We start from the raw sequence: 20,027 nt of genomic DNA, 5'->3' as shown, positions 1-20,027 counted from the left end.
CAAAGCCGGTCTTGCGGAATGCGTGCAGGTCTCGTGACTTGGCGTCTCTCTGTCACCTCTCCACCCTCTCTTTGTATTCACCCTCGCGCGCTCAGTCCACCTCCGGTCATCTTGGATGCAAGTACGGATTATGATTCCTGTTTAGTTGGTGTACCTGGAATCCTCTGGATCCCTCGTACAAGCACGGATTCACTACACGGGTCATTCATGCCAATCATTTCAGACCCAACGAGCATCGCCTTGCGCAAAAACTTGCGGTCCATTGACCTTGGTACTTGCTGCATCAGCTGCATGTATCCATCCACCCACAGGCATCTGGATGCCTGTCGTTGGGGCTTGGGCACCAAAAACTTGGCACACAAAGATCATCGCCCCCAAGGCAAAGGTCACCATCAAAAACATCACACTCATCATTAACAAGGCACACCATATGACAGTAAAAGAGCAAGTTCCATTTTTTGCATCCTTATCGGTCAGTCCTAACTAATGAGCGTGGGCTCCCCTCACGGAACAAGATACGACTTGAAATCTGTAATACCTGGCGGCAACTGTTTTCCGGCCAGCCTGTGTAAGATTGTCGTAAGATTCGCCAACCTTGACGAGGAGAAGACAGAAGAAATAGTACAACAGAGCAAAAGAGGGGGAGACGACACACAAAATGATCATCGCAAGCAAACCAAAATCCAAGGCCCAATATCCCAGCTTAAAAAATCAACAACAGGACGCTCGCTCGCTTACTTGGTAGCGAGCTTCTTCTTTTGTTCTTCCAGATATTCCTCATCTGAGGCATCCAGAATGTCGTACTCCTCGTCTGTCATGAAGCCATCATCGGAATAGTCCCAGTCATCCTCAGCACTTTCAGCCTCCTTGGTTTCCGGCTCCTCAACGACGGGAGCGGGCTCAGCAGCCTCGTGCATGCTGGCCACGGGCGACTCCTTCTCGAGCTTGGGGAAGATCATCTGGCTCGAAGCCTGGCTCTCCTCCTCCTGCTGGGGCTCCTCGACTGGGGTCGGCTCCTTGACTTCAGGCTCGGGCACGGGCTCGGGCTTAGGCTCAGGCTTGACCTCCTTCTTGACCATGCGGACATTGACATCGCACCAGAGACGGTGACCGAACCTCTCGCCATCGGGGTTGGTCAGACGCCAGTACGAGATGACCTTGCCAGGGCGGGCAGGAGTGCGGAGCAGCACGGTGAAGGGGAACTCCTGGCCGGGGGCGAGAGGAGGGTAACAGACAGTAGACTCAGAGGCAGAGAGTAGCTCCGAGACACCAGCAGGGTGGTTGGAGTCGACGTGTCCCATGTAGTCACCACCGACGAACCTAACGCTGCAGCCAGCGGGCCAGGTCTCCTTGCCCTCATTGCGCATAGTCCAGGTCTGCTCGAAAACATGGTTGGGAGGGAGGATGGTGCCGTCCTGAATGCTGTCACGGACGAAGACAGCCTTCAGCTCCTCCAGGGGAGCTGGGACGGGGATGGAAGTCTCGCGCTTCTTCTCGTCCTCAGCCTTGACCACGGGCTCGGGAGCCTTGGCAACGACCTCGACAGGGGCAGGCTCAGTTGGCTTCACGTCGACAACGGTGCGGACGGGAATAGAGTTGCTTCGGGCCGCAGGCACAGGCTCAGGAGCCTTGGGGGTGGGAACGCGATCACCCATCTCACGCATTTGCTGGCCGTTCTGGTGCTCACCAGTGGTGGTAACACTGACGTGGCGGACAGGAGTCTTGAACTTAATCAAGGGGTGAGTCTTGTTGTGAGTGTTCATAGGACTAGCCTCGCAGTTGGCGCAGAAATCCAAGTCGCTGCAGATAGCGCACTTGTAGCGGGTACCGCGAATGTAGTTGGGGTAGGCCTCGCTCTCGCAGCAGAGGGGGCCATCACAGCAGATGCCAATGTGGACGGCAGGGGGTGTTCGGACCCGAACGTCAGTGAGCTGCTCATAGATTGGCACAAATCGGTGGCCGTGGTGAGTGATCTTGGAAGACTTCATGCAAGTGGAGCAGAAGTCCCAGTCGGGGCAGTCAAGGCACTTGTGGCGGACACCACAAATGTACTTGTCACAGCCATCACAGATAGCGTGGTGGAAGTTGTTGCGGCCAGGCTTCATCCTAATAGTGATGTTGTCAGGCATCTTGGTGTCCTTGACAGCAGGGACAAAGCCGTGCTTGGGATGGTGACCATGAGCATCCTTTCCGAAGCATGTCTGGCACAGGTCAAAGTCTTCACAGACGGTGCAGTGAAGGAACTCCGCCTCGGGGAATTCTAGGAGGGTTAGCTTCTGGCGGGAATGAGCGCTGAACTTATACATACCTCGAACGCAGCAGTTGCAAGTTCGCATGACGCCGAGGTTGGCCCATCGAGCAGCCAGAGGCTCGAACATGGGGTGAATAGAGGGAACCTCATCCTTGGGCTCAATCTTCGGCTCAACCTTGGGCTCGATCTTAGGCTCGACCTTGGTCTCAATGGTGGTCTCAACCTTGACCTCGGGCTTCGGCTTGGGAGCGATGGTCTCGGTGGTGCTCTGCACGAGCTGGCCGTTGACAGTTGTGCGCTTGATCAGCCAGTGGTCCTTGCCGTGGCAGGTGATTCCCTGGTCGATGCAGGATTGGCAGAGGTCAAAGTCTCCGTCGTCACAGGTGGAGCAATGGTAGTGAACATCAGGGATGGTCTGCTCGCAGCTGTTGCAGCAGACGGCAAAGGTAGCGCCAGTAGCAGGGCAGATGGCGGGAGCCTGAATGTGGCTGGCGGGGGAGTGGCCGGCGGGGAGGACAGTGAAAGGGGCCTCATGCAGGTTGGTCAAGTCGTGGCCGCAAGTTCGGGGGACCCGAATCGGCTGTCGCTGTCGCTCCATAAAGTTGGCAAGTCGGGCCTCGAAGTCCAGGCGGGTGTCACGACGCTCTCCGATGTATCGAGCGGCATCGTTGAGGAGAGTCGCGTTGTAGGTGCGAGAAAGAGGGCTGACGCGAGCGGGAAGATCAGCATCAGGCGGTGTGGTTGTCGCGACCGGAGTCGGCGCGGGAGCCTCAGCCGTGGGAGTAGGAACGGCGCTGATTTCTTCCTCTTGGCTCTCCTGAGCGGTGTCCTTGGGCGTCTCCTCGGTCATCTTGGGGACGATGGGGGATGCGAAAGCCTCGGGCTCGTCTTCGACAGTGACGGGTTTGGGGATAGTCTTGGACAGGTCCTTGATGGAGACTCGGATCTTGAGCTTAGACTTGGCCTTGGCAGCGCGGTAAAGCTGCTTATAAATAGGGATGTTTCCGGGCTCAAGTAGGACGTAGGATCCTGCAGAGTCAGAGTATCGCTCAAAGGTAACCTCGAGATCGGCAGGAATGTGGAGGAAGGTTCGGAGCTGGCTGGGAGTTAGTTTCAAGGCAATTGCTCGTGATGGCGTCGTGAGGTTAATGAGGAAAAGTCATGTATGTGAAGAAGTAGATGGAAAATACAGCGGCTGTGAAGTAAATTGAAAGGCGTGATGAAGATGTCAACATACGTTAGTCTCGAGTGTTCTGGGGACCATGTCCCGAAGAGGCATCTTGGTACGTCGAGTGATGCCCTCGAAGATCACCTTGACGGTGATGACATGGTCAAGAGTAGAATGCGAATGAGTAGCCATGATGGCAATTTGCTCCGGCTGATGCTATCGCGAGAAAGTTAGAATGAATTTCTTCCGCCGCCTCGATCCTTGATGGATGAGGATGTTGAAGGAGAGGATGACGATGCTGACGGGTGGAGCCTTACATTGCTAGTTCGGGGCGGTGACGAGGATGCTGTTATCGGCCGAGATAAGGAATCGGCGGTGACAGGACGGCCGTCGCCCGTCGTATAGATGCTCCCGGGGATTATCTCACGGAGAGGAAGGATGCAGTGTGGAAGGGGAAGGGGGAGAGGTCTGTCGGAGGTATGGGGGGATAGGGTTTTTGAAGGAAAACGGGGTAGCGATGGAAGAAGTAAGAACGAGGGAGGAGAAGGAAGCGGGAGAAGTAAGTTAAAAGAGAGCCCGTCCAGGACTTGAAAGCTTCCGCACGGGCACCTTCCTCGCGTCTAGGTGTTGCCAGCTGCTGCTGCTACCGGCGGCTGCAAGTTACTGCTGCTAGGATCCAGCCTACCTAATGCTAGGCACTGTACCACCTACGAACGGCGGCTTCCACGGGGCCCAGTCCACTCGCTACCCGCCGCCGCCGCTGGCAACTTGACTGGGCCCCCGGGACAGGCTTGTCGCCGTCTCTGCTGTAACTTGGCGAGGTCACAGGTGCGCCAGCTGACGGGGGAGCCTGGTTGCCTTCGGCACTGGGGGAGGGGGTCGGTCGATCGGGGTACTTTTTTGGTGTTAGTGCGGCCATCCCCATCTCGGGCCCAGGTCCAGAGTCACCTATCAGTGACGGGGCCGTCAGCTACAGTACGGAGGAGTCCGCCCTGGCGCCCCGGATGTGAGAAAGCTTGAGGCGACAAACGCAGCACTTGGGGCCAAAGGCAAAAACCTACAAGTCGCAGGACGGAACTGATGATGATGAGGTCGTTCCAGGCCAGGGGTGTGTACTTAGGTACGAGTTCCATCCTCTGTTGCAATTGGTCTCTACGTCGGTGGTCTAGCCGGCCGGCCTCTTTGAATCCCCCTTGCTCAGGCTGCCTTGCCAGAAAGTGCACTTTATTCATTACTGTACAACTTCTTCCACCTTCTTCTCTGAAGTAAGGCAGGCTCTTTTTGGCCACTCGAGTCCTCAAGGCAGCCGAGCATGATTCGCAAACGGTCGCCTCCGAGAAACCAATGTCAAGGCAAAAGCCGAAATGGGCAAACTGTGAGTAACACAGTCAACTTTCTTCTTTCCCTGTGACCTGTGAATCGATGGGCGGTGGAGTTCTACTTGGTTGTTGGTTCGACGTTCCCCACCGAAAGGCGCAGGAGTAACAAAAAAAAAAACATGCACTATCGATACAGCTGAGACTTGGCTTTTCGCATGTATCATGGAGACTACTCTGACAGTAGAACATGGGTTGAAACAAGGTTGATCAGATTCATCTCTAGTTTCTTCTCTTCTCTTCTTCGCCATCGATACCCCTGAAAAGAACCTGACTGACTGACAAACTCCATCATCTGCCTGGTCACTCTAGTCACTGTGCAATTCATCCATCCATCCATTCTGTCACCCCCCTGGTCCCCTTGTTGTCAAATGCTAGGTCGCTCTCTTTAGCCCATCCCCAGGATTGATCAGAAAGAGTGGAGAGCATGAAGCAGGCTGCGAGTGGCGTCCTGGATCACGGAAAAAGAGGGGCAGGGGGGACGGGCTACCAGACGCGCGATAGGGCGAGAGCCTCACGCAGGCCCTGTCTCAACCCCAGACGCTATCTGCGGCCAGGTACCACATGACGGCAAATGCTTCCCTCTGAGCTCTTGATCGGTGGACGACCGGGGGGTGATACTGTGTAGGTACTTACGCAATGCCGCCTCACCGATGCCGCCATCCATGCTCTTCAGGTCACGGACTCGCGGTCACGATGCGTCTTGGGAAGACCCATCCCCCGCTTTCGAAGGGCTCGACACGACACATGGAGAAGGGAAATGTTGCTTTTGTCGAGTTCTCGGTCTTGTCTCGGGACACGGTGTTTCTTTCAGATGAGCATTCTCCCCCCAAGATTCCCAACCTCTATCGCAGTTGCGATCGATTGGCGATTCACCACTCTCAGCTCAGACCAGCGATATGGATGTCGTACAGTACAGTGCATCTTTGAACCCCAGCTCACTATCAATCCGACTGAACCGCACCCCCGGGACGTCCGGGTTTGACCTGGAACGCGCCCAGAAGGAGAGGGAGGCAGCAGCTTGGCCACCTAACTACAGCGCCAGCACCAACGCTTGGTCAGCCTTTGGTTCGTGTTTGCTTGCAATCGCCATCACCATCTTTCTTTCAAGGCTGCAAGGACGCGAGGCAGTGAGTTTGCGTATGTCTTGTCGCCTAAGATGGTTCGCCTCATAAGCGATCAAGACATTGCTTACGGATACTGTCACCGTCTGAGACAGCTTCCGCTCGGCGACGGACAGCCTCCTCCGCCGAATATGTCTTTGTAAAAGAAATCAAACTGCCCCCTCGGGCAAGGGATCCAGAAACCAGGGACATTTCGAGTTCCTAGCATCAACAGCGTCAATGCACCGCCCAGGGAAAAATAAACAAAGATCATCTGGACAAATCTCTAGATAGATCCGGCTACCTACCTTGGACAGACCAGACCATCCCTGACACTGATACGCCGGGTCCACCCACAGAAGCTAGTACCTTGCCTTGCCTACAGTAGGACTTGGTCAATCCTGGCTCTCTCCAGTCTCAGGCTTGTTGTCGCTCGCTCGAGGCGGGGGACGAGATAGTGTAGCGTGCAGTGCAGGACGGAGTACATGCCGTCTGTTAGCGCGCCGCCCTGCTTCCCCCTCCAGCCTGTCACTATCCGTCCTCCACCACCTTGGTCGAGGCGATCCGATGCAAGCTGCTATCCAATCTCTATCGCGTGACGCAGAAGGCAGCTCGACGCGGTTTTGGAATGTGCGTCGTACAGTATCACACACATGCCGCCGCCTCCCCCTCTTCCCAATCACGACAGTCTGACTCGGACCTCGGACAGTTGGTTTGACGAGTCGGAATTGAGAGTGAGGTGAGCTGGAGGCTCGAACGACACACGACACGAGCTCTTGGAGCTTATCCCGTCCTGCCCTGCAGCTGTGCTAAACTCGATGATTCACTTTTGTTGGCTTTTGCTGACTGCGTCTGTTGGAGGCGTCTTGGGACATGCATATGATCAGTCGAACCTCCATGATGGGAAATCCGCAAACAGCTTCCAAGTACCCGGGTACCTATTTCCAACTCTGCTCAATGACCACGAGCTCACAACACTTTTCCTTCCAACCTGGACACGATTCCATGCAAACCTCAATACTTCGTACGTAAAGTATCCTCCCGCCAAGCCTCAGCTCCCCATGCCCGTACATGCATCCCTACCCTAGACATGGACGTTGAAAAAACCTGTGCTGTCACTTGGAAGTAAATTGTCCGTACAGTATCAAAAGTATCGCCCGTGACTTCATTACCGCATCATCCAAACCCAAGTACCCGTCCAATTGCCCTCCCCGTACCCCCTGGTCTTTTGTACACCTTGTTTCCAGAAACGTCAACTCGCGTCTCTTACCCCATGCCAGTCGGTCGTGTATGTATGTGCAGAAGAATCCAACAAACAGCAAACCCGTCCGTGTCACCCCGGAAAAAGAGCCATTCAACTTTGTACATACATGGCCACTCCGGCGCTTGAGGTCGTCTGACTGCTCTGCTTTTTTTATTACTGCAATATCCCCTGTTTCTCTTTCTCCAGATGGAGCAACGGAACCAATCCCCATGCTTGTTCGTCATCCCAGGGGTTCGATGTTTCCCCGCGAACAACTCAAGTCAGACACGGAAACGAAATAAGACGAAATTTCTCTTCTCAGTTGCCGAGTTTGACCTTTCCCCATGGACCCATGTTCCCCATCCATGGCTGACTTATGACCATGGCTAAGCCATCATCTGGTTGGCCAATGCCTGACTCGACAGTCCTCACATGAGTCTCTCGAAACGGGAAGCATAGCCATGCTACCCATGGAGCTATGGATGTCTTTAAGCGAGGTGGAGACGGGGGAATCAACAAATGCTCCCCTCAATTGCACATGCCTGTCACAGCTCCGCTGCTATGACGTGTGAACAGCTCAGATGGACGACCGGACCGAAGAGCCAAGAAAGGCGTCATGATCAAGCTCGGCTTCTTCTGTTCTCTGTCCAGAGTTTTACTCACTGCCTCGGGCCATGATGAGCTCCTCGGACTATTGTCAATTGAAACGTGACTCACACGAGAGAGACCGTAGGCATCCTGATGTGCCCCAAGACTTGATTCACCAACATCAACCACAGACCGTGAATTCAGGTATATAGTGCTCCAGACAGACAGACACCCAAACGCCGTTGCCTTGAAAGCACAGCGCCACGCATGAATTTACACCAAAACACACATAATAGGGGGAAGAATAGATGGATTGCTAAGGCAAGGAGCAGAAATCCCTAGCAAACCACCTCCCCCTCCAACCTCCAAACTTCTTCCTATCCGTCCCGACTTCACCGGCCATGGAAAAAAACTCCATCTCCTGTCAATGATAAGAATACCAGCCATGATACCCCTACTCGATCAACTCCCATCCGTCAATCCATTCCAGGTAAAGATGCCGAGTCCGTAGAGTTATGGTAGTCATCACGCAGCCATCTTCTCTTTGGCTGGGAGCCTTTCAGGCACAAAATAAGAATAAGTCGTCCAAGAGACCTGTGATTGCAATACGAATCATCAGGGGATCTCCAACCGTCTCGAGATGAAACCTCAAGCCCCCCGAGGTGTATCACAGACGCCCATCATCTCCACTGCCTCCTCCTGCTGCCCCGCGGGGCTTTTTGGGAATAAACGTCGCAAGTGCTTTTGTGTTTTTTAGGTATAAGGTCGTAGTTGTAGCTATTAAATCGAGTACGCGTAGAAAGCATTGGGATAAGTGAAGAAAGGGTAACCAGACATGTCACAGTTCTACTGCGGGTAGTAGACCATGCCGGGGGCCTGCTGGGGATAGTAGAACGCGTCTGGGCTGGGCGTCACCATGCCGTTCATGCCTATCACACTGGGCTGGTATCCCTGAGGGGCCGAGTAGGTAGGATAGTTGTTGACTGGCGGGAGCTGAGAGGCGTCATAATAATAGACCATGCCGTTGACCTCCTGTGCCACGAGATTCGAGCTTGGTGGAGGGGGTTGGCCGTTGCCAGGCATAGCCAGTTGCTCAGGTTGGTTCTGAGGCGTGTAGCTGCCAGGAGGACCTGGCTGACCAGGGACATACGGAGGTGGACCACCTGAAGGCGCCATGTTAGGATTGTTGTAGTTGGGCGGGTAGTAATAGCCTTGCTGTGGCTGAGGCTGGGGTTGGGGCGGCTGCGCTTGGTAAGGCTGCTGGTTGTAGTACGGTTGCTGGCCGTACGTGTTGGGCTGGAATGGTGCAGCATGGATAGCCCTCTCAGGGATCTGGGATAGGGGGGTGCCGGTTGAAAGCTGAGATGGGTACGAAGGCTGACGGTTGTGGGATTCTTGAGAGAGGCCGTTAGCCATCTGGATCGGCACCTGCTGATGGAAGGCCTGCTGGAAGGCCTGAGGACCCTGCGTTAACGTAGGCGATTCAATATCGGCAACTGAAATGCTCTTCTGCGGACGAGGCTGATGCATAGGCAGCGCTGATGTTGGCCGGTTCTCCTGGAAGGCAGGCTTCTGGGGAAGCGGGTATGTCTGCGGCGGGGGCAGATCATTAATCGATGTCTCAGACATGATAGGTCGCTCAACAGCAAAGGCTGGATCGGCCGGTCCGGGGATGGACACAGGCATAGGAGCTGCCATTGGCGGAGGAGCCATTGTGTTCATGGGGGGCACGTCTGGACGAGGAGCAGGAGGAAGTCGAACAACTGGTCGAGCATTCTCAACGGGGATCGGCGGCCGAGAGATGACGGAGCCGGTAGGAGAGAACATGTAGTCTCGATCAACGATGGACGACCGTCTGCTGAGGGCCACACTGGGTGTGTACACACTGCCACCGTAGTAGCTACCACCAAACATGCTGGTCCGTCTCGAGAATCCACCCATGGAACCGAAGCCAGAACGGGGCTTTCCTCGCATACGTTGCTGGTTCGGCCTCATTGCCCGCGGAATAAAGATGAATGACCTATCAGCGGCGGGATAAATATATCGAGGAGGGTTTTCGGGTAGCGAGATGCGGACGGGCTTGTCCCGACGCAGAGGAGGTCGGTGATCGGGTAGCTTGGTGTACTGCTTGACGGCAAGACGAGGGATGACAGCTGCGGCCTTCATGGACGGAAGGAAGACCCGGACCTGCGTGTTACCAATGTGTTTCTCGGTGGAGAGGGTCCGGTTGATGGGAGTCGGGTTGGGTTCACAGGTTGGGATGAAACCATTCCCGTTGGCTGGACCCTCATCATCAACAATCATATGTCGAGGCCGTGCTGGAGGCGGTGGTTCTACAACAGTCTCGTGCATATCATGGGTCCACGGAGAGTTGGTCGTTGGGTCTCCCGGGTGGTGCAATTGACTGTTATCGGTCAGTAAACCTACGGTACCGAAGAGGGGGAGTGACGGGTGATGACATACTTGATGGGTGCATACGGACCCCCGATACCACCACGTCCGCCCCTACCTCGACCTCGTCCGAAAGGGCGGAAGCCATTCGCCGCAGGCCCGGCATGTCTGTGGTCGTGCATGAAAAAGGCGCCGCGGTTGGGCACAAAGGCAGGATCCTCGTCTCTCCTGCGCTTGTAGTCTTCGTGCTCCTGGCGACGTCGATTCGCAGGGGCTGCCTGTGGTCTAGCAGACGCCGAGCTCACGACGATGGGAGCTGCAGGCGATCTGGGGGGCGACGGGGCCGTCACCTCGTCGAAATGCATCACCTGGCCAGGCTGAGACTGATCCGTGATGGAAAGACCGTGAAGCATCATGTCGGTATCCGTCACAGGCTTGCCGTCATGGCCAGAGTCGGTGCCCAACTTGGAGGCATGTCCGGCGTGTCTTGGAGCAGCAGGAGCGCCATTGGCCTTCTTCCTCGCATTTGGAGCCGTCGGGGAGGCCTCGTCGATGTTGCTAGTATCACTGTCATCGGCCGGATCATTGTCGTCGGTCAGGGAGCCGTCGGTGATGCTATCGTCATCGAGGTCGAGAGCGTCCGGGCCACCCTCGTCGTCGCCCTCGTCCTCGACGCGGCGGCGTTGACCGATGAGCTTTCTACGACGAGGAGCCGCAGCCATGGTTGCGCAGCGATGAGGGAGATGAAGGAGGCGACCGAGGGGGCTTTGTGGACTCGAGGGATGGGATGCGACGAGATGTGGTTGTCATTCGGCGGCGGCGGCGGCCGGGGGGGAATGCGAGAGAACAACAGCGAAGCGAGCGAGCGAGAAGACGTCGAGTTTGAGGCCGAGGACAACCAAAAACCGGCCGGCGGCGAAGAGCACGAGATCAAGAATCGAATTAACCCCAAAAAATACACCAGATGCTGATGGAAATAGACCCAGACGCAAGAGCAACCGACCAGCCGCTAGACGATGAACCCGAGAGACAACGCAGAGAGGAACCAAAGAAAAAAAAGAAGAGACAGAGAGGGGAAAGGGGAAGGGAGGAGGCTCGATGGAAGCTCTCACGCCGTGATGCAGAACTCGAGGCTGCAGTTTGATGGCGATGGTGGAGAGCGACAGTCGCGAGAGAGAAGAAGGGGGGAGGAAGAGGCGGCGAGTGGAGGAGGAGGAAGAGACACGAGAGCAGCAAAGATATGTGGTGATGGTGGTTCCAAGAGAAGATTTGGCAAGGTAAATCGGATGGATCGCCAAAAACTGCTGGGCCCCCGGCCGATGAAAGTGGTGGTCCGCCGCCAGCGCCAGCACCTCTACTTACCACTACCACTGACTTGCTGCCAGCCAGCCCCATCCATGTTACTGAGCCTGTCCACCCACCCAAGCAAACAAGTACCGCCCGCGCAAACCTGCGGTGCGCCGTGACATGTCAGACTAGCTCCCCCACCACCGGCTAGCAAGAGAGTTGCTGAGGAGGCTTACTTCATTGCACGTTAGCCCCATCGCCCATCCAACGCTGGCTGTCCGGAGCATCCATGGGCGGGCTCTTGATTCATCATCATTAGAATCACCACAGCATCCGCCGCTGCCCAGAGACAGTGAGAGAAGGAAGCACTCTTTCTTTTTGCTTCCGGGTTAGAATTCCACCAGAGACAGTCCCGATTGCGGACTTGCTCATTCCTCCCGTCGCTCTGTTGCGCAGCGCAACACGTCAAAGGGCAAATCACATTCGCCTCGTCCCGCTTTATGCGACTTGAGGCGCAATCAGCAGCGACCTGTATCCTCCGTGACGGACGACCTGGGCCTGCCCAGGCTGCGAGGCATCTTGCCAGACGACCCTGCTGCACCACACTGCGTCAGACACATGATGCCAAAAGGTCACCTCTCGTCTTGATGATTGCGGGTACATTGTCCATGGAAGCCATTTTCAACCCCCATTTGTCACCATGTTTTTTTTTCTACTGTTGCCCCGCGTTGCCTACCGTCTGCCTGGGCGTCCTGCATTCGACGTCAGATCACGCCAGATTGTTGTTGACCATGCCACCCAGGTTCAAATTGACTGGTTTGCGTCTAACAGTTATCAATCCTCCCAAAAATAGAGAAGACTGGAACATCTAAAAGTAGTTATGTTTTTGTATACGCAGCAGCGAACACGAGAATACACCTGTCCCCATCTTGATTGGAGAAGCCATGTTTTTCAACTGGCCACGGCAATTGACCCGAATTACCCAAATAGGTAGGCTGGATAAGGTTGAGGTCGTTTTTAGCTACCTAAATTTATGATGATGCTGGCCGGGGTCGTGAAGCTATAGCTGATCCTTAGGATGCTATTAATAACTCGCATCGACATCTGAACTTTCCAGAATAGGTAGGTATTCGCTATCCTAATTTTTACGCTGAAGAGTGAATACCATCCACTCTCTTATTCCCTGTGATAGCCTTGTACTCTGTTGTAACCTTGATTATCTATCGTTGTCTTGGTCACATGTCACTTCTGGCGACCCAGGTCGCTTTCCCTTCACAACAACGCGAGGAGACGTAAGCCATGTAACACACAAGAGTCATTCTCGCTGCCTAGGGAGTCATCCATCACTGCCAGAAACCTGCTCAATAGTAATGGCAAATATCAGTCTTGGAGGGATGAAATGAGGCTCCAGGCTAGATCACCAGGTGTGGGTGATACAATGCAAGTTTGACTCCGTTTGAATCTGCTAACTGGATTTGGGGATCTAGAGATAATGCGAGGCAGAAACAGTGAGTTACTTGTCGATGCTTTAGGTTTGATTTACTATACAATGCTGTACTTGATGCAGTAAAGTTGAATCAGGCAAGCTATCGTGAACGTGGAAGTAAGAATATACCTTGATTTTTCTCAGTAACAGAGTGCGTTACTGAGGACGAGCTAGAAATGTTTAACACGAATTAACTTGTACTCCCTTAAGTAAAAGCATTCTGCAATTTCTCTTACTTGCTGGAAACGAGATAACGGTAAATGTTGATGGCGAGCTGGCTAGTGTGTTGGGTGCGACAACAATGACAAGAAAAGTATCAGAACCGCATGCCTTTAGATGAAGCAAAGTACATGCAGAAATTTTGAACGAGATAGAACAGATAAATTTACTTGGAAATCCCTTCCAGACGTGGAATACGGCTGGTTTTGGCTGTTGAGGACGGTCGCTAATAATGAAGGATGCTAATAGAGGAACCACTCGAAGCTAGAATTAGCATGAATGTACAAGCATTTTTCTCATTGAACCCATCTTCGAACCTGATTTACCTTCATCTCTGCTTGTTTTCACAATTTCAGACCGATTGTATGAGTTGAAACCACAGCGACTTTAATGGGCGCTTGACCTCGGTCTTGGACTAGGGGTGTATTCAACTACGGTCACAGGATATGGACAACAGCTCATCTCTCAATAGTGATACCAATCACTCCTAAGTCATTGATCTCTTTCACATGAAGAATTGCCAACAAATGGTCAAAGATCCGTATTTCCACACGCTGGCTGTATTCAGGCCTCAAGAATCTTGCTGAAGGGGAGTTGTAATACTTGAACCGAGGGCCGAATACCAAGACAGCCCCCCTCCCACTTGAAACATCTGCACCGGGTATCGGTCGATGCATAATTTCCTGGGATTTGATTGCTGAGGGAGTTGATTTTGTGGAATGCGATATTACTTGTCAACGCTGAGTTCCAGATTAGCACGGGCGAGGTTCTGAGACATCTTGAGGAATCTGTTGACTGGCCAGATTCCTTTTTTGAAGCTCCTATCCCGAGGTTGTCCGGGAAAAGCACGTTTGGTTGTGATATGTCGATTTGAACTGACTCGATGTCTTGAGAAGTTGACAGCAAAGGCGTTGGGAGTCCAATGATGATACCATTGACCATGAAGCAAGTTTGTCTCTGCAAGCACATCTCGAACAAGACCAAACGAAATTAATGATTAGAATAGTAATATTTGAGCATTGGCCTCTTTGCTTGACTACGTATCTACCATTCATCTCATCGACACCAAGATGTTGAGCCTCTCCCGCACACACATGCAGCAAAATCAGCCTTGTCAGATCCCAAAAGCAAAACCCACGCAGGATCTCATTATTCCCCATCAATCCTTGGCTCTCGTCAGCGGACTTTGTCCGGACGAGTTAAAAAAGGAGACATGGGGTAATAGAAATTAACAAAAAAAAAGGGCCAAGAAGCAAGACATTCCTCCACAGCAGGGCATCTTTTACCCCACGGTTTGGCAAAATGCTTGCCGAGCCAATGGCAAGTACTTGTTGGTTTGTTAGCAGCTTCAACCTAGCCCCATTAGCTTCGATCCCTGGGCCTGGGGCTTTGGTTAGAGAGGGATGGCATTCTCGTGGATTGCGAGTGAAGCGCCCGTGATATTATCACCAGCCCCTCCCCACTGTGACGTAGCTCTACCTAGCCAATGCAGCTAGCTAATGAGGTACCTAAACCCAGTCTGTGGAAAACGGCGGCATAGCCGCTGAGCTTCGTCGGTTGCTCCAGTGGAGACAAGGACTCCCTGAAATCAATGGGAAAGGCGGGGGTTTTGCTTGGAAGTTAAAAGCTGCTGATGCCAGCTCACAATCGTCTCGTAAACTGCGTGACAGGTGCAATTGTGATTATGCCCTCGTTGACTGTCCACCTTGATCACATGGTCGTCATATCGAGCCTGATGCAGAAGATGAGAGCTTCCCCTCCTTTCAAGCCCGTTCATGGTGGGGTTGTCCTTGGTATCAAGAGGAGACTAGAGATAGCGGAGGTTAGCAGACCTTACGCAACTGACAGGGCACGGCTCCCAGCGGGGTCCAGCCTAGCCAAGCGAGGGAGGGGGGAGCTCCAGGGCTTGTCACTGGTGCAGCTGCTGTGGTGATGGATGGCTCCCGTCCCAACACCAGATCGTCACCTAATTATGGGAATCCATCCATCCCCCTCCACCACCACCACCACCACCACCGCCGCTGCCGCAATCTCTACTGCTACAACACCATATACCCCTCTCCCTCTGCGCCAATTCCCTCTCACAAGCCTCTTTTCACTCTGCTCGACCCTTCCAATCCTGAATCAACCTTGCTCATACGACCCTCGAGACAGCTTCAAGCTTGTCCGCTACAAACCCGCCATCATGGCCAGCCTCCCCTCGCAGCACCCCACCCTCTCCCTCCACCTCTCCGACGTCACCCTCACCCCGCTCATCACCTCGGCCTCGTCGCAATCCCACCTCGAGTCTCTTACCGCCCTCACCTCGAGCGCCCTCTCCTCCCAGACCGCCGCCCAGCGTCTTGGTCTCGGCCGTCCTCAGCGCCTCATGGTCGAGTACCCGGAGCGCGGGCCCGTCGTCCTACACTCTTATCTCGACCCCCGCGATACCGCCGAAGCCAGCGCCGCCGGGAACAATAACGCCGCAGCAGCAGCAACTTCGAGCCGTCCCGGTTCAGCACCCGGCTCTAGTCACGGCCCCGACTCACGGTCCGAACCGCCACCCGCAAAGGACGACCCACGCTCCGAGGACGCGGCGCCGCTGCTCGTCGGTGTCGTGGTCGCCGGATCCGCCGAGGAGGCGAGAGAAGCCCGCCGTGCCTCTGCGAGGCTGGAACGCGTGGGTAGAGAGTTTCAGAAGGAGTGGGTGGTCGAGAGTCAAGACCGCGCACACGAGGATGGGCCCGAATGACGCGACTCCCCTGCAGCCAGCCATGTCAGGGACACGCACGGCGTCCGCAGAAACATGCGCCACGACCAAGACCAAAACCACGATTACGAAGCGATGCAATACAAATGGGATAATACCACGGAGGAACGAACATGAAGAAAAGAGGCGAGCGAGAAAGAAAGTGTATGAAAAATCTTGGTGACATGGACGCTTGCCATCCAACTCGAGCCGTCATCCTTAAAAGAGGAGACGAACTACGAGTATTTGGGTTTATCTATGGAGTATGCTACTGAGCGAGATACCTCAGAGGTCGCACATAGATCGATCGGTATGATTTTTGGTCCGAGACAGACCAGACCACATCCACCACATCCATCAAACTCTGTTTTTTGCCATGTCGTGGAATCATGGAAATCACAGAATCACATGGCAAGACATATATACCAGTTACAACAACAGACGCAGCAGATACAGCACAGTTACTTGTTCTAAAAGATTTGAATTCATCTCGCGAGACGTCTAATTTACCATACGTAGCCCATAAAACCTTGCTCCAAAGCCCGTCGTCATCACTTGCATAATCATTCTGCCCGGGGTCGGCCCGTCCCGAGCCTCTTGCTAACTCATCACTCTTATTCTTGTTTTTGTTCTTATCTTGTTCTTATTTTCTTTCCTCTTTGCTCTGCTCGTCTTGAATCTAGATGATCTGCTTGAACGCGCGGTTGAGGGGGGAGCGGATGTTGGGGACGTCCTTCCAGAAGTCGACGGTGGCAACGGCACGCTTAGCGACACCCTCGGGGGTGAACTCGAACTTCTATAGTCGGGGTTAGCAAAGGATTCTGCGGGGATAGAGATCTGGGGAACCGCCTGGCCCAAGCTTGAGCTGACCAGGGGTAGGGGATAACTTGCCTTGTAAACATCCTTGTAGGCACCAGAGGCACCGAATCGGTTGATACCGAACTGCTCGTGGGTGTAGCGCTCCCAGCCCATGGTGGTCATGACCTCAACGGACAGCGAGGGGATGCCATCGGGGAGGACAGACAGGCGGTACTCCTGGTCCTGGAGGTCAAAGGCCTCGAAGCAGGGCAGAGAGACGACACGGGCCTTGATGTTGTGGTTCTCAGCGAGGACCTTGACGGCATCGAGGGCAATGGCAACCTCGGAACCAGTGGCGACGAGGGTGATGTCGGCGCCCTCAACCTCTTGCAGGACGTAACCACCCTTGGCAGCCTTCTCGATGGTGGAGCCCTCGAGCTGGGGAAGGTTCTGGCGGGTCAGAGCAATGATGCTGGGAGTCTCCTTGGAGGTCAGGGCGACGTAGTAAGCACCGCTGGTCTCGTTGCCGTCGGCAGGTCGCCAGACGAGAGTGTTGGGGAGAGCACGGAAGTGGGCAAGAGTCTCAATAGGCTGGTGAGTAGGACCATCCTCACCGAGACCGATGGAGTCGTGGGTGGCGACCCAGATGGTGCGGACGCGGGACAGGGCCGACAGACGGACGGCACCAGCAGCGTACGAGACAAAGTTCAGGAAGGTACCGGCGTAGGGCAGGATGGTGCCGTAGGCAGCGAGACCGTTGAGGATGGCACCCATGGCGTGCTCACGGACACCATATCGAACATATCGGCCGGTGTAGTCGCCGAGACCGGTCGACTTGGGCTGGAAGTCGACGGCATCCTTCCATCGGGTCAGGTTGGAGCCAGTCAGATCGGCGGAACCACCAAACAGCTCGGGGATGGCCTCGTGGACCTTCTGGAGAACAGTCTCGGACAGCTTTCGCGAGGCGATGGCGGGGTCGGCGGGGCTGTAGACGGGGAGGTTCTTCTCCCAGCCCTCGGGGAGGTCGCCAGTCTGTCGTCGGGCGAGATCAGCGGCCTCGGTGGGGAACTGCTCCTTGTACTTGGCAAAGAGCTGGTTCCACTCCTGCTCAGCAGCGGCACCCTCGGAAGAGTGCTTGCCGTAAAGGTCGTAGACCTCCTGGGGAACGACGAAGCTCTCCTCGGGGTTGAAGCCGAACTTCTCCTTGAGCTGCTTGATGTCGTCAGCCTTGAGGGGAGAGCCGTGGACACCGTGGGTGCCCTGCTTCAGGGAGCCGAAACCAATGGTGGTCTTAAGCTGGATAAGAGTGGGCTTCTCAGTGTTGGCCTTGGCCTCCTTGATGGCAGCCTCAATGCCCTCGAGGTCGTGGTCACCGTCACCGACGGTGAGGACCTGCCAGCCGTAGGCCTCGTATCGCTTGGGGACATCCTCAGTGAAGGCGACAGCAGTGTCACCGTCAATGGTGATCTTGTTGTCGTCCCAGATGGCAATCAGGTTGCCGAGCTGGAGGTGACCAGCGAGAGAGCAGGCCTCGCTCGAGACACCCTCCATGAGGCAGCCATCGCCGAGGAAGACGTAGGTGTGGTTGTTGACGAGGTCGAAACCGGGCTTGTTGAAGACAGCCGCGGTGTGAGCCTGGGCAATGGCCAGACCAACAGCGTTGGAGATACCCTGGCCAAGAGGACCAGTGGTGACCTCAATACCGGGTGTGTCATGGGCCTCGGGGTGACCGGGAGTCCGGCTGTCGACCGACTATAGCAACGGTAAGCAAGCAATGGCGAGAAAAGATGTCAGAATCACGTACTCGGAAGGCCTTGAGGTCATCGATGGTGAGGTCATAGCCAAAGAGGTGGAGGAGGGCATACTGAAGCATGCAGCCGTGGCCGTTGCTGGAGACGAAAAGTGTCAATTTTTTTTTTATTTGAATGAGCTTGTGGCGTCGGCCGCCGGGTCAAAGACTTACGAGAGGACGAAGCGGTCACGGTTCAACCAGTCAGGGTTCTTGGGGTTGAAGGTCATGAACTTGTTGAACAGGACGTGGGCAACAGGGGCCATGCCCCTAGATAAGAGAGTCAGTATTCATGTATTTTGCTGTAGAAGCTCATCGGCGACGAAGCGGAGGGTGGGAAAACTCACATGGGAGCACCAGGGTGTCCCGAGTTGCTGTGGAAGGTCGCATCAACCTGTTGAGAGCTCGTCAGTTGACATTATCTTTTGTTTTCTGCTCATCATGAGAGCTATGAAGCTGCCAGGTACACGCCGAACGCGATGACGAGATGAGAGCCAGCGAAACAACAAAATCAATGAGGCGGTGACGCCCTCTTGCGATGGTTGTGACACTGTCTCTCTCACCACATTTCTCTGCGCGTCCCCCCCCAAACTCAAGGTGAATGAATGGCGGGGCAGGCGTGGCGGGGTAAAATCCAATGCACAAGCAAGAGCTGGAGGGGAAGAGGAAAAAGCTTACCGCAAGGGTGCGGATGGTGTTGATGGCCTTTTGATCGATCTCGCCGTAACCCATTTTGCCGAATGTTTGAGAGACTGGTTCTATGAAGGAGGAGAAAGGAAGAGGAAGAGAAGGAGGAGGAGGAACGAGGGAAGAAAAAGGTCGTCGAATGACGGGGAGATGAACGGAACAGGTCTGACGTTTGCTGGAGGGGTCGTGTCATGTATTTAGCGGTCTCCAGTTTTCCCAGTCTCGAAAAAAATGGTCGGCCGGGCGGTATCCCGCAGGCCTTGGCCATCATCGCCTCGAGAATGAGCGGACATTGGCTGACACGAGGTACATGCTCGAGTAGGTACAGTCTGAATCGAGGTACATTGACGTTGGGGGAACAACAAGATTGCTCATCATCCAGATGGTAGGTAGGTAGCCGTCGAGGCATCTCAACTGTGGCGGGCCCCGGAGCTTGGGTGGTTCTCGGGTCGCCAGGGGGGCAGCTCCAGGGCCCCTCGGCGCCATGCAGCCTGCGTCTTCAGGGCATCCTCCCCAGCGCGGCCAGCAGGTACAAGTCCGTCCGGTCAAGGTGGCGGCCACGCCAAAAAGGGCAGGCCACCCAGCTTCCAACTGGCTCACCACTTCACCTTGCCCACTCACAACTCAGATTCGAGCTCAGCAAAAACAGCACAGAGCTCGCCGCTCTCGCCGCCCTCGCCGCGGGGGGACAAGGTCAATGGCCGGCGAGACGCCGAGTGGGGTCCCGGTGGGGGCCGTCCTTGACACCAGTGACGCTGGGAGCCCCTCCTCCTGCGACCTGGCGCCCCTCGAGATGGCTCTTGATGTTCCAGTCGAGATCCCGCAGAGCCCATTCACGGGCGACCGAGCTGCTGCGTGCTCGAGATTAACCTGCAGGTGCCTGCCTCTTGACGCAATCCCTCCCAATTCCCAG

The 20,027-nt window shown here is 54.9% G+C and overlaps 4 protein-coding genes across 4 annotated transcripts; 1 reads left to right on the top strand and 3 right to left on the bottom strand.

The window, feature by feature from the left end:
- Positions 1–734: 734 nt before the first annotated feature.
- Positions 735–3,530, bottom strand: NECHADRAFT_41318 (uncharacterized protein; the record flags this gene model as incomplete). The annotated part of the gene is made up of 4 exons (XM_003050690.1): positions 735–1,973; positions 2,040–2,260; positions 2,309–3,347; positions 3,489–3,530. The coding sequence occupies 4 exons, from the start codon at positions 3,528–3,530 to the stop codon at positions 735–737; spliced, it is 2,541 nt and encodes an 846-aa protein (XP_003050736.1).
- Positions 3,531–8,575: 5,045 nt separating this feature from the next.
- Positions 8,576–10,842, bottom strand: NECHADRAFT_40681 (uncharacterized protein; the record flags this gene model as incomplete). The annotated part of the gene is made up of 2 exons (XM_003050689.1): positions 8,576–10,133; positions 10,193–10,842. The coding sequence occupies 2 exons, from the start codon at positions 10,840–10,842 to the stop codon at positions 8,576–8,578; spliced, it is 2,208 nt and encodes a 735-aa protein (XP_003050735.1).
- Positions 10,843–15,179: 4,337 nt separating this feature from the next.
- NECHADRAFT_102635 (uncharacterized protein) lies at positions 15,180–16,316 on the top strand. The gene has a single exon (XM_003051066.1). It carries the CDS (start codon positions 15,298–15,300, stop codon positions 15,841–15,843), a length of 546 nt encoding a protein of 181 aa, XP_003051112.1. The 5' UTR covers positions 15,180–15,297; the 3' UTR covers positions 15,844–16,316.
- NECHADRAFT_61008 (uncharacterized protein) lies at positions 16,304–19,174 on the bottom strand. The gene is made up of 6 exons (XM_003050688.1): positions 19,106–19,174; positions 18,775–18,821; positions 18,602–18,697; positions 18,443–18,527; positions 16,732–18,390; positions 16,304–16,636 (listed from the first exon to the last, which is right to left on the bottom strand). Exons 1-6 carry the CDS (start codon positions 19,157–19,159, stop codon positions 16,520–16,522), a joined length of 2,058 nt encoding a protein of 685 aa, XP_003050734.1. The 5' UTR covers positions 19,160–19,174; the 3' UTR covers positions 16,304–16,519.
- Positions 19,175–20,027: the final 853 nt, after the last annotated feature.

This window comes from Fusarium vanettenii (assembly GCF_000151355.1).
Source record: "Fusarium vanettenii 77-13-4 chromosome 5 genomic scaffold NECHAsca_5_chr5_3_0, whole genome shotgun sequence".
Taxonomy (NCBI): domain Eukaryota; kingdom Fungi; phylum Ascomycota; class Sordariomycetes; order Hypocreales; family Nectriaceae; genus Fusarium; species Fusarium vanettenii.
The sequence above is the reverse complement of the archived record's forward strand: the minus strand, read 5'-3'. Positions and strand labels throughout refer to the sequence as shown.

Excerpts from the sequence above, each read along its gene's own strand:
- NECHADRAFT_102635 (XM_003051066.1), top strand. The coding sequence starts at position 15,298 with ATGGCCAGCCTCCCCTCGCAGCACCCCACCCTCTCCCTCCACCTCTCC.
- NECHADRAFT_61008 (XM_003050688.1), bottom strand. The coding sequence starts at position 19,159 with ATGGGTTACGGCGAGATCGATCAAAAGGCCATCAACACCATCCGCACC. Across the intron at positions 18,528-18,601 it reads CGTGACCGCTTCGTCCTCTC|CAACGGCCACGGCTGCATGC; the intron begins GTAAGTCTTTGA and ends TTTCGTCTCCAG. Across the intron at positions 18,391-18,442 it reads ATGACCTCAAGGCCTTCCGA|TCGGTCGACAGCCGGACTCC; the intron begins GTACGTGATTCT and ends CCGTTGCTATAG.